We start from the raw sequence: 18545 nt of genomic DNA, 5'->3' as shown, positions 1-18545 counted from the left end.
TATTAACTATTTAGATAATATCCAAATCATATTATTTTCCAATATGTTCTTACTCTTGTGTGCATGGAAAATTTTTCCTAAAGTTCAATTCAACTCCATGAGAGATAAAAAATTTTTTTCTACACTTTAGTCTAACAATCAAGTACCTTACGATTAATATTGTATGATGACAATAATATTTAATTGTGTAAATTCAGATTATTCATTGTAATTTTATCTTGGTATCAGTTTACAGTTTCGATTCCAATGATTCACAAGAACCTAATCTTTAAATGCTCTCTGTTGATTGTCTGATTTCCATGATTAATGAGGATTTTCAAGTTGCTCTCTTTTCACATCCAATAGATTTTGACTTTATAAATGAAACCTTGTTCTTGCATTTTCCAAATCAACATTTTCATTTCCATAGATACGAAATGTGAAAGCATCATGATTCAATTGAATTTTGGTAGTGTTAGTGGTGAGAGAAATGTTGATCTTACTAATGCAATGATTTTGAGTTAACTTTTCATTTTAAATGTAAATTGAATGAAAAGAATTGAAATTGATCTAATTCATCAATCCTCTATTTTCAATTTAACTCTCATATGCTATTGTAATGTATTTTTGTTTTCCACCCAAAGTTTAACACAATAACTGTAAAATCATCTATTTATTTTTTAATTCTTGCCTGGATTTAAAAATTACCTTTATAAACTGATTAATCTAATCATCTAGGTTTACAAATCAATTATCCAAAACCATAGTATCCCTATTACCTTTAGGATAAGTGATAATTGATGAAGGATAATGTTACTTTCTTATGATAAGTTATCATCATCCTTTTTTATTGATACATCTTATAACCTCCTTTGATTGTTAACAATGAGATTATCATGTTACCTTTGATTTATTTTTGCTCAATTTCATCTGAATCTATTTGGATAAATTATTCATAATTATCTTTGCCCATTGAGCACTAATAATTTCATTACAATGAGACTAAATTGTCATTATTTCTCATTGTTAACAATTATAATGAAACTTTGTATTCCCTATTAGTCAAACAGCTAACATGTTGATTAACAGCTATAAAATTGATGATTAAATTTTTGATTACTTGAAGTTAATGATTTTTAGATGATCTCGTAATTAGATTTTCTAATCAGCCAAATTGTTGATACAATTTCACTTTTCCTATCTAAAACTGTGATCTAAATTGTTCAACACATTTAACTGATCAACTTGTCAAGCTGATCAATCAAATGATTTGAAGAAGAAAAAAAAAACTGTTTCAATTGTGATAAATTTTTTTCTCATCATCAATTTACCCTCAGGGTAAACACATTATACACACTGATAAATACACGATAAAATCTGATATATATTTTACATGAGATTATCGTTTAGAATTTGATTTTATCATTTTATATTTACAGTTAATAGTCATGGAAATATATTATTATTAATAATTTTGACAGTGAGATATTCAATTGAACAGGAAATGTTAATGTACATTTTAAATTAACATTTAAATGATTGTAATCAGTGATGAAGATATTTGAAAATTGATTCTGATCATGTTAACGATAATATTGACAAAAAAAACTAATAACATGATGATGTTAATATTATCATTTACATAGAGATACCTGAAGTGATCGTGAATATCAATACATGCAGGAAAAACATTGAGGGTTATCCCTTTCCGTTTAATATTTCCCCCCGGAAGTTAATTCGGAAGTTAATATACAGTATCAAGAATCATCATGAATCAATATGATGTGAAAAAGTTTTCTAATCAAAAACAAGCTGATTCGTTTGGAATTTTATGTTTTCAGAAAAGCTTTTCCTTTCTTTTCTCTACCTGTTCCCAAAAATCTTGAATACATGATGTTTTCTTCACTTACCAATGATAGTGAATGAATTCCCTCAACCTTTTGATGAAAACCAGCACCAAGAGTTTTCATGATAACCTTTATGCCATTTAGATTGAAACTGTGGAAATGAAAACAATAAAATAAAGCAATGATTTCAATGTTAGAGAGACAGAGATGAAAAGAAAGAGAGAGAGAGAGAGAAAGTGAGAGCAAGTTAATGAGATAAACAAACAAACGTGTTTGCAAACAAGTAGACAGATGAAAATGTGAGATGGAACAAGAGATAAAACTCTGAATGAATTTCAAGTTGAAACTTTGTTGTTATTTTTTCTTCCTCTTCTCCTTCTGTTTCCATGAAAAATTCTGTTCACTTTTACTTTCCTTCATCTATCATCATTCTCTTGCTCCTTGTGGTAAACCAAATGCAATGTAAATAGTGAACAAGATAATGATGATCAGTAAAATAGAAGATGAAAACAAATACAAGTTAAATATTTCAGTTCTTTTTTTCCTCTACTGTCTGATTGTTCATTTTCAGTTCTATCATGTAAACCTTTCTTCCCTACTCATGAGACTTTCAACTTCTGTACTTACACCATTACCATTTGATTATTATTAATATTGATTATATTGTTGATAACTTTTCTCTTTTTTCTCTCTCTCTTATTGTCACATTTAGAGTGAGAAAATGTTACTTTTATGTCAATGAGTGAGACTTTGTGTGTAAATTAAATGCAAAGTTGATGTAAGAAGAAGCAAAGTTTCCCTAAATTTAAGAGATTGGAACTTGAATCAAATGTACTGAACTTTTTCCATACTCAATATATTACAATTTACTCTTGATTCCTAACGTCGTTTTCAATTGATTGTTGGATAACACCAACATCTTGAATGATTAATACAAGTCTCTCTTTTACTGTGTATAATGATGGCAAAAGAAGATGAGAGAAAGAGGTAAAAGAGATTTTCATTCAGTTCTATCAGATTAGTTAGAACTTTCTTCTTTCATTTTCCCTTTTTTCATCATCATCATCCTCATCATGTAATAAAAGTAATAACAGATAGAAAGGAGATACAGAAAAATACTGAACACTATTTATCTTTGTAACACCTAACCATTCATAGGAACGGAAATGGGCTTGAGAGATGAGGAAGATGATCAAGGATAAAGTAGTGAAAGATGATGATCAGAAAGAGAAGATGATTTGGAAGAAGAAGAGTAAAAGTTTCAAGATAAGCTTAAAACTCTGATCGTAGAGGTTAATTTTCACCAAGTAAAAGTACATTAACAGTGAAGATAATGATAATAGATTATATTAATTTGATTGGTATTTGATTAATGGTATTTATAATCATAATGATCCAAAGTACCGTTACCTTTGTGATTATTTCATTTGATTCTCTTACCTTGAAAGGCTTTGAAGTAGCAAATTAATATGTTGTGATGCTAACCATTGAACTCCTCCAAATATTAATACAGTTTCACTTGAATTTGATAATGGACCAGCTCTATTAACGATCAATGATAATTGAAACAATTAGTTTGAAATTAATATCAACTGAATGATTAACACCAATCATTGAACCCATCGAGCATTAATTATATTTGTCAATATTTTCACTTTTTGACTGTTGCTAACTTTTGATATTTATTGGATTGATTTTACTTATATTATTAATAACTTTTCTGTTTGTTAATTAATATAAAATAATTCTTACCTTTTAATAAGCTCATTAATTGTTTTATCAAAGGTTAACCTCTGAAATGATGGAAGCCAAAATTTTGGATAATAATTGAAGCCAATTAAAGTGGAACCCGAATTCAGCTGATTGTAGATGCGAAGCTCATGAGTTTTATCACCATCAACCAAAGATCCATTGAGCTTTTCCATGACATAGTGCATAAGACCACGATTAGTTGAATCGCCAATGAACAAAATCTTGAGAGTAAAAAGCGAATGAATTTCAAATTTTTCTATTTTTTTGTTCGCCGTCTTATTATCATGTTTTTTTTCTTTACATCATGTTACCTTTATATCTAAAACATGAACTTTTATTCAATTTGAAATGTTTGCTATTTTCTTGTATCATGTTGACATTTGAAAGGATTAACTCAGTATAAAGAATCATAAAGATGATTTCGATTAACATGAAAATGATCTTTGTGCGATTACTATTTTGAATGTTACCACTCCTTCTTAAGATAAATACACATGATTCTCATCTTCGTGTGTCTATCTAACATGAAATGTTCATAAATCAGTATTTGTTGATGTGAGAATGAAATGAAAAGGAAAAAAAGAAATCGAGAGAAAGAAGGAAAAAAAAGTTCTGAATAACAGTAACACGGTTTGAATATTAATGTTCAGTTTTGGAATTAGTCTGAATACTTTGAATGTTGAGATGATATTTACATGAAAGTGTGTATGCTTATAATAGATGATATTGTAAATAGGATTTGAAAGTTTCTACTTGTATTGAGTTAAACATGATGATAATCATGGGTTAGGACTATTTCTTTGAATCAGAATGATGATTTTAACCTTTGATAACTTACCTTTCGACCTGCTAGACACTTCGATAACTGAATTGAACTGATTTGACGATATTGACATGTGTCGGGCTCCCAGATTGATGAACTCCAGATACATGAATTTTTAGATTTACATGATAAACAAGGAACTGACCATTTACCAGGTTCACTTCCGGATGAACAGAATGGCAATAATTTTCTACTCTCTAAATGATTTGACCAACTTTTTGATGATTTACTGATAGTTGAATCTTTCATCAGGTTACAGTTTTCCCGAGGATAAACAAGTAAATCACAATCCTAATCAATATGAAAAATAATCAACATAATGGTAAAGTAAACGATTTAAATTGAAACCCAATCACATTATTATTATTATACAAGTTAATCATTTTATTAATCAATATAATAGATTCTTACCTGTTTAAGATAACAAACTGTATATGATTTATTAGTTTGTTCAAACTGGACATCGGGTTGATTTAATGGTAATCGATTAATATAAACATTATATGTATTGATAACCATTGGCTCAACTTGTGAAACATCAACAACGGTCAATACAATTTTATTGACTCCCAAACCAAGTGTGAAATTGGTCGGTCTAAATGGATAAAATTAATAACAATTAACTTATCAAATCAATAAATGATTCTGATATTTACCTTGATGGACCAAATAAACCTTCAAGTCTAACCTCACTTGAGCAATGAGCAGCTGACCCATGGACAGTTATTACCAAAGTATCATAAGTAACATTAGCATAATATTGTGATACTTTATGGGAAAAAGTTGGGATTAAGTTAATCTCCGGATTAATTTCTAATGATGATATGTAAGGTAATGAAGATTCATCTGTGAAAAACAGAGAAAGAGAGAGAGAGAGATAATTTAATCATAAATTCATGATAAAAATTCATGTGAAGTTATCATGAAAAAGTTGAATGAAAAATATCGTGACTCTGATTATATTCATGATAAGTTTCAATCATTTGAATTGATCAATATGATGATGAAGATGTTGAGTGATAAAATTGTCAACTTTTATCATTACATAACATTCAATTCTATGGGTGTGGTTTTGATATTCATTTTTTTTTCTCTTTAAAAACTATTGTTTTCTACCTGATAACTTAATCATTTATTCAGTGTAATCTAAATGATGATTGAATAATTCAACTGGAAATAACCTCTAGTTCTGTGTATTCTTGACACTTTCAAGTCAATAATATCACACCCAAAAGGTACATTTGAAATACATTAAGATATAAATAATTGTTAATATGAATTGTGAATTTTGTGTTTTCATTTTTCCAAAAGTTAATTATCTATTTGATTAACTTGACAAGGATTTTAATAATATCAATAATGATGACAATTTAAATGAACTTATTACAATCAACCCAATGAATGAAAGTTACAAGTTCATAAATATTTCATTTCTTTGGCACAAATACACAAGCAAAGTAAATGTTTACCTTAGTGTTATTGTTTTTTTTTGCATACCCACTTTTGTTTACTTTATCATCACCTTGAGGATTATTATCATCTCTGTCTAACCATTATTATTATACCATGGAAACAATAACTGATACCATAGATATAATGATATCCATGGAATTTTAATTCAATCCTTTCTATCTCTGTGAAAAAGTTCATCACCATGAAAATGAGATTGTAAAAAATAGATTCAGCTAATGAAATGGTGAGCGAGGGAGAGAGAGAGAGAGAGAGAGAGATATTAACATTGAATGATGATGACAATATTATCCTTTTGTATTATCATATGAAAATATCTGTGGATGAATGAAACTATTCCCATAGGTTGAGAATACAATTGTTGGTAAATTAGTTTACGTTTTAATTGTGAGTGTTGAGAAGAAGATTCTCTTTTTTTATATATCTATCATCTAATTCATCAAACTAAATTACATATTAACACCTTAATTGTTTGTTTATTTAATTTGATTACATAATCAGCTTCAAGTTAATATTTTATCCAATATTAATATGAGGAAAATTTTATTTTCATCTCATTCATCACAATTTTGATCGATGACATTGATTGTTTGGTAACTGATTGTTGATTAATGATTGACATGATGTTTGCATGATATTGAGTAGCTGATTTTTTTCCTATTATTATTATTATTTCAAATGTTTACTGTTGGTTAAAAATAACAATCAAAAGTTAAAGTTGAACAATCAACAAACATTGGCAATCACACCAATCCTTTTGATCCTTATTCAAAGTGACTTAATCTAATTTAGATTGTTGTTTAACATTAGAAAAGTCATATTACAATGATGAAGATAATGATGATAAAAGCTTTTCCAAGATGATTTCTGAACAATCAGCAATCCAACAGAGATGGATAATGATTAAGAAAATCAAAGAGAGAGAGAGAGAGAGAGAGAGAGAGAAGATGAAGATGCAAATAGATGAAGAAAAGAGGGTGGATGATAAATGAGGAGAAGCTTTTAATTCGATCAATCATCTTCATCATCATCATCTTCTTCTTCCTGAAACCATCAGAATCCTTATTAAGGTGGAAAACATTATTCCTCTTTATCAGAGGAATCATCTTTTTTTAACCTTTAATGTCTTATTTAAATTTCCTATTAACATGATTATTAACTCCTTGATTATTATCATGATGATAATACCATGTTAAATTAGTGAAAACAAAGAATTACTTCAAAACTAATCCGGTACATTGTTAAAAATACATTTACCTTATATCAGCTTCAGCTTGATTGTTTATTCATTAGTTAATTTAATTCCCTATGGTTAATTGTAGTAACTTTTTAACTTAATTATTTCCTTACCATTTACAGTTATATATTTATGTAATATAATCATAATTGTATCTCATTGTTTTTACCAAGAAATCGTTTTGATTAACAGTTAATTTAATTAGATATTTTTAAAGTGTTGATTAGGGACAATTTTTGTTTATTAATTTCTTAGAAATGGTTTGACTTTTGCTTCAAGTTTAATTATTAATAGATTACGAATTGAACTTATATCAATTAATGATTTTGATGATAATTAGTATTATGTGTAGTCATTAAGAGGTAAACGTAACAATTAACTTTTTAATTATATCACCAATTGTGACTGAATCAAAAATAATTTGGAGGTTTCTAATTATATGCTATTGTGAATGACAAAAGTAAATCAACCTTAATTATTTTATTGATTGTGAATTAAGTCATCAGTGTATATTTGTTGATTTCTATCTCAATAGAATACAAATAACAAATGATTATGAGAGTGTCTCTTTAATGATTTAATTATCTTTTGATTGATTGTAACTTTATTATTATCAATCGATTGTAAAAACGATTAATGAACTTGATTAAATTTTGATTGTCTTCATCTTTTTTTTGAACAAAACAAAAAAAAACTAAATTGAGATGAGATGGGAAAAAAGTTCACTATTATTATTGATTATTGATGTTAAATATTATTGTTATTACCTTGATTGCAAGTTTCTTTGGTTATCATTGGATTGAATGTTGTTGGTATTGATAATGATTCGGATTGTTGATTAGTTTGATTGTCTATTGTTGTTGGTTGATGGTGAATAAAATTTTGCTGGTCACTGATTCTTGTTGATATAATGTCCATTTGCATGAGAAATGAATGTAAATCCCATGTCCTATGGACCATTAAACTATGTCCACCCTTTTCCAGTTTACTTTTAACTATTTTACTGCTTGTCTCCTCTATTAGTTTACCCAAGGATGAACTTTCTGAGGTTGGATAGAGACATTGGAAACCATGGATACCCTGATTACTGGTTACCTCATCTTTCCAGTTTAATAAGTAAGTTAAATCAGTTGAACTTAGGCAAACATCATGAGTTATATGACAATTAAGTCCCATTATACCAACATTACCTTGACCAAGTACTTTGACCAATGTTGTTGTTACCTCTTTAACAAGAGTCAAATTGTTATTCTTATTGTTATTATTTGATGATTCAGGTTGGACGGAATTACTGGTTGTTGTGATTAAGGAAAGATAATCATCATAAATTGTTCGGATTAATTTGGTAAATGTGAAACCATCATCACGATAAGCTCGTTGAAACGATGTTCCCATTGAAACATCAAGTATCCATGAATCAAGGCTTGAATTAAGAGTAATATCAACAGCAAGAAGAGAGACCGTTGAATCAAATATTTTATTATCATTTAAAAATGAGGAAGATGAAATTGTAGGAAAATTGGAAGAAGATAATGATGAAGGCGGAAGACGTTGATGAGGAAGATAAACCGGAAAAGGATGACGATTGACCAAGAAGTAGAGCTTCAGTTACCAATAAGAATTGAGTTAGATGACTTTTTATTGAGGTTTGGGCATAGGTAACATTTTGAGATCCATAGTTAATCGTCATGTAATCCCAGAAATTATCCAATGACCACAGACGTCCATTAACCTTAATCACAATTAGAAGTTAATACTTTGTAATTGAAACTTAATTTCACTTATTAATGAATTTTCATTACCTTTTGAAATGTTTTCTCGCCAGATTTTTTGCCGTGTCCAGTACTATGGTCATCTTGGTTAGTCGAAGTTGTAAAATAAACTAAGCCACCTTGGTGAATATAAGCTCGCAGTGGATTAATTGACGTAATTGCAACAAACTGTCTAATCGTAATGGTAGAACCAAATAATTTTAATGGATTGGCCAATGTTCGTTGGATGATTCCCGATTTTGTGTTATAATCACGAAGCTGATCTCTTCCCTGATCGGTCAGAACGTTGATTAACTGTAATCCTTGGGGTGTTTTAAGTGACCAACTTACTGAATAACCAAGAGCATCAGAAACATCAAGAAACGTTTGATATTGTTGTGGAAAAATGAAACATAATGGTGATAATGGATTTCTCATTGCTGGAAAATTACATAGTAGAGATGGTGAAGTAAAAAGTGTTAAGTGAAATAAATGTCAATTATAATCATAATCATCTTTACTCAGTTATAATAATGAGATAAAATGGATTCTAAATGGTTACAATTATATTTATGATAACATGTGAATTTCTTACTTGAAACTTTGTGTATCTCACGAACTGTTGAACAAAATGCTTCCCTGGTTCCGAGTAAATTTCTTAGTCCAGGAATACCATCCATCTTTTGATAGACTTGTTTACGTTGCCGGTTAAAATGGTGGAAACTTTTACCTCCTACTCTACGATTATCACCTTGATTATCAACGACAACATTGTTATTATCATTATTATTATCATCAGTGTCAGAATAATCTTCATCATCATCATCATGTTCACTCCAACATGAACCTCCCTCTTCTGTTTGTACTTCATTGTTATCAAGACAAATTAGGAGAATCCAATCTTCCGAATCTACAGAACTCAGACAGAAGAAAAAGAAATAAGGAAAAAGACCAAGAAGAAGAAGAAGAAGAAGAAGATTAGGAAGATAAGGATGATAAAAAGACGAAAGAAAAAGCAAATTGATTTGTAAAGTTAAAAGACTTTCGATTTCAAGTCAATTCTATTTTATTGAGACAATGAATCACTACATTCTCATGGTAACATTTTACCTCTTCTCCAGTAACCGAAATTGTATAAACTTTTCCTGTCATTTCCGGAATCCAGAATTTCCAATTTTCAATCCATAACAATAAGCATCATGATCACTTAGATTGAAATGATAATCAAATGATCAACTTTTCCCTAGCTCGTAAGTTTCAATTCATTTAATTTCCTGAAACATTTTCCTCTTCCCGATAGGACATTAATACTCATCGATATTGACTTGAATTTACCTGAGTAGAAAAAAAGTCAAGTCCACTTACATTTATGTCTTAATCTTGACCTTCTATTGATTCGATTTTTTTTCAGATTATCCGTTTCAATGAGAAATCCATGTTTTCTCAGTGCCCATTTGTAGATCGACATTTCTTTCAAAATATTTGGATTACGACTGCGAACCAGAGCGATTTTCGTCATGTTTGGTGTTTTTCGGAATTTCATCTCTTCATTGAGCTATAAGAAAGTTCAAGAATAACCATTACACTGATTAGATATAAAGTTCTGGATTATCAGAAGGAAGAAAAAGATCTCATTTCCTTTTCCTCTTTTATCGTCTTAAAGGCAATCATGATATTCATTGATAAGTTTGCATCTCTATTTGAATAACTATTAATAACTGAATTTAAGAATTGATCAAATGATCTTAATTTAAGATATTCTGAAAACTTTAATCATTAATTAATTTTGATTCTTATTATTATGGAAGAATTAATTTTCTTTCTTTTTTTCTTCTTAACTAAATCCTTGTAATCCTCTTAAATTGTTGATCAAATTTCCACCAACAGTTGATTCATTTAGATTACGATCAACTTATTACAATGGATTTAAAGTTAATTAATTTAAATTATCTTTTCTCAAGATTCTATAAAACAATAAGAATCAACTAATTGCTGTTGATGGTTATTTTCAATTGATTAAAAGACACAATCAAGTTGATCCAAGGGAATGAAAAAAAAAACTTTACTTATGTATTTATCGCAAAGAAATATATTTGTAAAGCCTTAAAGGTTAGACTGATAAATGATAGTAAATATTATTATTATATTAACTACAATCAGTTAATTGTTAACAATAACATTGGCCTGAGAACAACAATCAAGAAAGCCCAGAAAATTGCCTTGAGCAACATTGATTATAACAATTTTTTAGGTAAATATCATCACTCATCTTTAATCATCTTACATCATATGTTTGACAAGCTCAATTGGTTAATTGAATCAAGGACAATCAAATGGATGGCTGAATAATCAATTAATCACCATGCACAATAAAGTCAATTTGGAATCCAAACAATATGAAATGACCATAACAACAACACCAACATTTGACAAACAATTAGCTTGATTACATTGTTGTCACTCTCTCTCTCTCTTTATTTTCCTTGTTAATTGTTACAATTGGATTGAAATCAAATTGATTGTAGTCTAAGTAATGCAAACTTAACCATGGGCATTGAGCTTTCAAAAAAGGATTACAACAATGACTAAATTGTTGAATCAAATTATCAGTTGGTAAAAGTGTATTGAATCAGATAATGTATTTCTTGATGTCACTTTTTGTTGGTTCAACCCTTGATGAGCCAAGCAAAAAAAAGTATGGAAACTTTTCCCCACCATGATAATAAATCATAATATGAAAGGGAAACTGAGCATGATGATGATGATGAGAAGGATGAGACTGGTAAGTCAAGAGAGGTGATGTCTTACTCCTGAGCGTGAAAAGAATAATGATTATCTTCATCTTCATCTTCATCCTTATACATCTTCTTTTCATTGTCTCTCTCCTTTTTTTTTCACCCTCAACCTTAATCTGTCTATGAACTTTTCTCATACCTTGGAAATACATGAGGATGTGCTGGGATTGAGTTTGGAAACAACAACATGGGTGGAAAAAGATGAGAAAAAGAAAATTGTGAACAAAAAAGAAACGAAGATGATGAGTAGGTAGGTGATGGAGATATAATATCATGGAAAGTTTCATGTCTTTCCAATGAAATATAACTCGGATTTGCACAGTTAGAGACTCAATTCCAATTCTGTTAAGTTTGAGTCGAGAAAGAATAAAAAAAAGCAGATAACAAATAGGAACCAGTGGTTATTTATGATAACGGTAAAAGAGAATCAACTTATTACATGTTATCATGTTATGAAAGTTGATGATGATGAGAAGTAGAAGAAGAAAAAAAACTAATGCAACTAATACAAAGAAATAAAAGTAAAGTATAAAATGATGAGAAAAAAGTTAACTGGACAAAGTGGAAAGGTTATCATGCTGATGATGGAGATAAATTTCATGATGAATTGAGTAAAGATCATGATACTCATGATAACCGAAAATGAGATGAAATTATCAAGAAAAACAATTGCAACGGAAATATAAGAATGATTCAAATTCGTAGTAACAAATATTATAATTGAATTTTCTCTCTCTCTCTCTCTTTTCATTTAATAGATTTACCGTTATTTTTATAAATATAAAACGAATTAATCTTTGGGTGTGTTCAGAGGTTGGATTAAAAGTCAAAGATGTGAGTTAATCCTTGGAACATTTTATCAAACAAAAAGATTATCAACAAATCTGGTTTATCTCTTTTTCTTTTATTTCTATTAACCTTCTTATCATCTTCTTCCTCCCACATCTAGCTGACACCTTCTCTCAATTTTATCTCCAACTTCATCTTCTTACACTCACTTTGACCTTCTAAAGTCCATCTCCATTAATCCAATATCTTTCTACCTGTTTTCCACCTTCTCTTTCAGATATTACACTCACCTGAGTTTCTACACACTTTCCACCTTCAATTTTCCACCCATGAACATCCTCATCTCTCTTTCTCCTTGAAACCCTACCAAGAATCCATCAAATTCAATCGTGTTCATCTTTTCCAAGAATAACAGACTTAATAATAGACTCAAGAATAAAGACTTCGACTTGATGAGACACATCGAAACATAAGAATGACGGGAAAAAATATTTCGAGCTTCGAATTTGCAAAAAGAAAAATATAATCTATTGAAGATGCGATTTCGAAAAGTTTATCAAGTTTTTTTTTATTCTCTTATAATCAAAACGTGAGTTGACTTAATCACGATCAGGATTCTGATTGTTATTCTTATAATTCTTGTTGGTTGTTAATCATCAATGATGATTAACATGAATCCAACTTTTCACCATGAATAATTTATCTTTATATCAGTTTGGAAACCAATGAGTTACTAATTAATCATCTGTAAATAATCATCATGAACATTGGATGAACTTAATATTTTCCTCCTCCAATAACATAATATTTACCCTTGAATATTAATCAAACTGTAAGTTATCAAGTTTAATCAATTGTTACCATGTTGACCACTATCATGATGATTTTGCTGGTTCAATGATCTGTTCAAATGTATTTATATATTTACTCGGTTACAGAATCAACTTAATATATAGAATTCAAGCTTAAAGTCAACCTTTCATGTTAAATATCATGTCACTTCCCTGATGAACTGAATCATAGTTATAACTTTCAATTTTGATTCTATAGAGGAAAAAGTTCTGATACATTTTGTATCAACTTTTACCTCGATAATCAGTTGGCTTAGATTATTATCTATCATGATGATAACCATGAAAACACTGAATCTCAAAGGTCCTATCAAGTTATTTTCTTCCAACACCATGAATTCAGAACTTTTTCTCCCTTCCGAGTAAATCAAATTCTAGCATTGAATTTTTTACTCTGATAAAAGGGGAAATTATCTCGGAAACTGAATCAATCCCATGAAATATCATGACGATCATAATCATCATCATCGTGATACCTTATATTTATTGTAATCTTATCCTTTTTTGAAGATGAAGATGATTACAGAATTTTTTTTCTTTCTTTTTGCTCAGAATGATTAGTTATCATGAAGAGAAGAAAAAAAATTGTTCTTTTCCAAAAGTTCTGATATAATCTGAGCATCTTTACCATGAAAACCTGAGATATTTACTGCTAATGGTTAACAACAAATTGAACTGATAAACTTTTCCATCATCTTATTTATCCCTAGACAATTAAGATTACAATTAAGATTAACAGGTAACCATTAATATTGTGGTGAAAAAATTATTGACACCAAACAAACAGTTAAAATCAATGGAAAATGATTTAGATTATCAGATGAATTAACAAAAAGTTGTAACAATCAACACGAACAATTTAGATTATATCTCATTAACTGGCTTGATAATTAATCTTAATCATTGTTGTAATTAGATGATCGATAAAATTTTAGTTAAAAAAAATTGCTCACAAAACTTTTCCGATTAATTCAACTGTTTATGTAGTGATTACGTTGAAATTATCATGACAACAATCAGTTAATTGTTGTTATTATTGTTATAACAATTACCTTGAGAAAAGGACCAAATGTTTTTTTTTGTTCATCAAAAATTCAGTTAATCATCATCATTATCATGACACTGAATTGAATAATTAAAATGGAATAAAATTTTTCTCTTATGAACCATCATGTAAACTTTTATTTGCAGCAAAAAATAATTTCTAATTGTCATTAGATAAACAATCAATATAATTGATTAAGGTTGATTTCATGATTTACCTGATTAGTTATCATGATCACTTTGACAGATTAAGATGAATTGTTATTGATTATTGATAAAGTTTCATTCATTTTTTTTTTGCTGTTTTTCTGGTTTTTTTTTCACCTAGAAAAATTTGTTCATTTCCATAGGAAAATAAAAGTATTCGTATCTCATGAATATCTCATGTTTATGAACTTTTTATATCCAGAATGATAATGAATGTTGAAACATTAATCAAAACATGATAAGGAAGAAAAAAGTTCTTGTTATCATTATTCATCATGGAGAGAGAGAGAGAGAGAGAGAGAAATTATCATAAAAAAGAGTTTTTGTTCATCCAATATTTTGTTCATTCATCATGTCAATTCATTGAAAGCTGATTTTCAGGATTGATTCTGACTCTGATTGAAAAGTTGTTATCAACTGTCATTAGTTAATTGTTGATTCTTAAAAAAAGAGAAACTTTTTTTGCTTCTCTCAAGTGTAAAGTCAACAGCTAAAGTTTATGCCGAAAGGTGAGATGAGGGTGGTGATAGTTACCATGAGATGTTCATGGTGAAAGAAAACTTTTTTTTCGTTAGTTTTCATCCTCAATGAATTGCCTTTGTTTTGTTTCCTTCTTCAACTTTGATTGAAAAGGTGGATGAGAGAAAAGGAGAGAGAGAGAAGCTGGTTGAGAAACTCTTCGTAAAATATACTCTCAAAACTGAATAAGTTATCATCAGAATATATTCAGAGGGTGGGAGAAGAGGAGAAGAAAAAAGTTCTTGATTCAGTCGGAATAAAATCACTGGAAGGTGATAGTGAGTAAAAAAAGACAGCCAACAGTTTTTATCTTCACCATGTTACCTTTTCTATTGGTGTAAATGTAAATCTATTTGGTGAATCTGTTTCCCTCTATCATGATCATTTCTCTCTCACTGACTCAGTCACCTAAAAGTCAGTTGTAACGGTGGGGATGGAATATGTACTTAAGCTAAGAAATCGAAGAGGCAAAATTCAGAGCTCGGTGGAAGGTGAAAGAATAAAGAGTTACAACTAATATTCTCAATGAATGATCCTCATGAATGTTTCAAAAGGTATTTTTGTTTTTCTTTCATGAAGCAAAGATGAATGATGAAAGAAGTGGCAAAAGAAAGTCAATCTCTCTGTCTCTTTCCATGTTCATGAGAATAGGAAAATAAAGATAAACTTTTCAGGTAAAAAAAAAGATAAAGATTCAACCTCAAGGTAAATATAAGCTTCTAAAGGTATTCCTAAAATCCATGAATTTATATTATATCTTCATGTAGTCATGATGGTTGTTGTTATTTTTGTATTGGCTTATTTTTCCCACCTCTCTCTCTCTCTCTATCTTCTTGGTGCTATGATAATTTCATTTCATGGTAATATCATTCAGGGATTATCTCAGTAAACTTTTCAGTTACTTGAGGTGAAAAAGAAACCTAAATCTAATATTTACATAGTCAATTAAGATTCCAAGTTTTCAATGAAATGTTTTCCGTTTCCTGTTCCAATGAGATTGGAAAACTTTTACATTTAAATTGAATTTAGATCGTGATTGTAAATGGACTTTAATTTATTACTAACTGATCGTAATTAACTTGATTTGCTCTGATAAATCCAATGGACGGAAAAGTTTCACATGAAATTAATTGATAATCAATTTGAAACATTCGAATCAATTAATGAATAATCTCTTTCTCACTTTGGAACTTTTTCCTCTCCTTAAATCTGTCAATCTTTCGTTTCTCTCCTTTTCCTTTTCCTTTTTCTACATTATCATCATTATCATCATCACCATGAACCTCTTATCATCATTATTTTGTCCATTTGTATGCAGATTCCTCATGGGGATGAAATGATTCTGATTCCTTGTTCTCAGAAAGATCCGATGAATCCAATCTCATCATGATGAAGATAATGATGATGATGATGATATTCACTATTTTCTTTTCTCTTTTTTTCTCATCATCAATTTCCTTCATCTTAATCATCATGGAGAGGAAAAAAGTGCCTTATGAGTATTCATGATGTTCCAGGTTCATCATCATTATCATCATCATCATAATGAAAACTAAATCCTAGAAAAGAAAACAAAAAAAAGTTGAAATAACAACCTTAGGTGAGTTTTAATGCCACTGGTGGAAAAGGTAAAATCTGATTAGATGAACAGGTTTACAATATTGAATCATCATGAAATAATACAGTTTCTGTTTTTCATGATAACAATGAGATATATAAAAACATAGAGAATCCAGAATAGTTGATAATATTACCATGAGTAAACTGATTACTGGTGTTATTACAATCTAAAGGAAATGAGTTGATGATGATGATGATGATGATGGTGGTGGTGGTGGTGGTGGCGGTAAATATTACTCTGAAAGTCCAGAAATAGTTAGTTAAATTAAGGAACAGATTAAATGAGATTCATCAACGGAAACGGAAGTTATAAGTTCCATTATTATTATTAGTTATTACTATTTATAGATAATCAGTTACAATTGAGAGAGTGGAAACTTTGAATGGGTCAATGAGAAAAAGTGGACATCATCAAATTCCCGTCAAGTTGATGTTAATTTGATAAAAGAATAAAAAAAAAGCTAATTTGTCAATTTATTTTTCTTCTTTTCGCATCTTCATCTTGATGATCATCAACTGAGAAGAAGAGTTTGAAGAGATCGAATAAAATTAGATAACTTTAGTTTCGAAGGAGAAGAAAAAAAGTTCTAATGGATTAATTCTTGATAGACATTTTCTATCATCATCATTATCTACCTATTCCTCTATCCCACCCACTTCCTACCTTAGATTATATCCCAAACCTCTTCGTGGTGAACTCAGAGTAAATTAATGTAACTACATGATTCCAAGTCTTGAATTCAGGGTAATTATTAGATAGATGTGAGTCAGGGTGATGAGAGAGAGAGAGAGAGAGAGAGAGAGAGAGAGAGAGAGAGAGAGAGAGAGAGAGAGAGAGAGAGAGAGTGAAAAAAAGTTCTACCGACATAAATTAACGCAGGATGATGGGGATGAGGATGATTAAGATGATGAGGATGAGGATGAAAAGTTATCATCATCTTGATCAACTTGTAACCTGTCATGTTATCAACTTTCAACCTTACGATTCATTAACATGATTTTTAAATGATAAATATCATTAATCATGTTCAATACTTGTTATTAAATTGTTGTTGTTTCCTATTCATGGGCTGTCATCAATGATAATAGTCAACTAATTAGCATCAACACAAAAGTTAATTAGAAACATCTTACCTCTTAATTATAAACTTTCAAGATGTTTGATCAACCTTTAGCATTAAATTATTCATGAATATTTATCACAGAATTGGTTAATTATATCAGATATTCAGTTCTAAGTGAAAATCGAGAAATTCTGACAACCTGAAGAATCAAAATCTGAATTAACTTCCCATGAATATTTTTCCATGATAACGATTCACCTTTTTGCATGATAATTAGTTTCAGGTTAGCAATGAATTTGATTTGAAAATGGTTAAGAGTTTTTTTTTCGCCGAAATTTTTTCAGGATAAAAGTCTGAATTTCCAAGGGAATGAATTATATATAAACTGGAAATTAAATTTACCACGAAAAAGTGAGAATCATACATATAAATTATATAACATTTCCATGTGGATTCTGTGTTTCAAAAATCTGATGAACTGAAAAATTCAGAGTAAATTAACTCAACTCTCTCAATGGTGAGAAAACGATTTGCATTTAGATGAATAAGAAAATTTTTTCCATTTCTTGTTTTTTAATCATAACAATTTCATTCAATTTACATGGTGATTCATTGAAACATCATCTTCACCATCGTCACCAGCAATTATCATCATCATCAATGTAATAATTTCGTAATACTTTTTTCCAGTCACAAAATAAAACGCCTCAGGCTTTTGCTTTCCTCAATCTTATCAAAACTTTATTCTAATATTAGTAAATATCATTAAATTAGAGTTTCGATCTACTAAAATATTC

General features: G+C 29.3%; 1 protein-coding gene across 1 annotated transcript in view; it reads right to left on the bottom strand.

Moving 5' to 3' along the window:
• The window catches only part of LOC128393669 (uncharacterized), a 28489-nt gene that overhangs the window by 2555 nt on the left and 7389 nt on the right, over positions 1 to 18545 (bottom strand). The window contains 11 exon segments of the mRNA XM_053353865.1: positions 1890 to 1977; positions 3267 to 3368; positions 3579 to 3799; positions 4417 to 4692; positions 4813 to 4996; positions 5058 to 5247; positions 7876 to 8589; positions 8591 to 8840; positions 8911 to 9299; positions 9455 to 9769; positions 10225 to 10414. Coding sequence (XP_053209840.1) covers positions 1890 to 1977; positions 3267 to 3368; positions 3579 to 3799; positions 4417 to 4692; positions 4813 to 4996; positions 5058 to 5247; positions 7876 to 8589; positions 8591 to 8840; positions 8911 to 9299; positions 9455 to 9769; positions 10225 to 10414 — 2919 coding nt within the window.

This window comes from Panonychus citri, unplaced genomic scaffold (genome assembly GCF_014898815.1).
Source record: "Panonychus citri isolate SS breed McGregor unplaced genomic scaffold, ASM1489881v1 Contig00138, whole genome shotgun sequence".
In the NCBI taxonomy this organism is placed as follows: domain Eukaryota; kingdom Metazoa; phylum Arthropoda; class Arachnida; order Trombidiformes; family Tetranychidae; genus Panonychus; species Panonychus citri.
The sequence above is the reverse complement of the archived record's forward strand: the minus strand, read 5'-3'. Positions and strand labels throughout refer to the sequence as shown.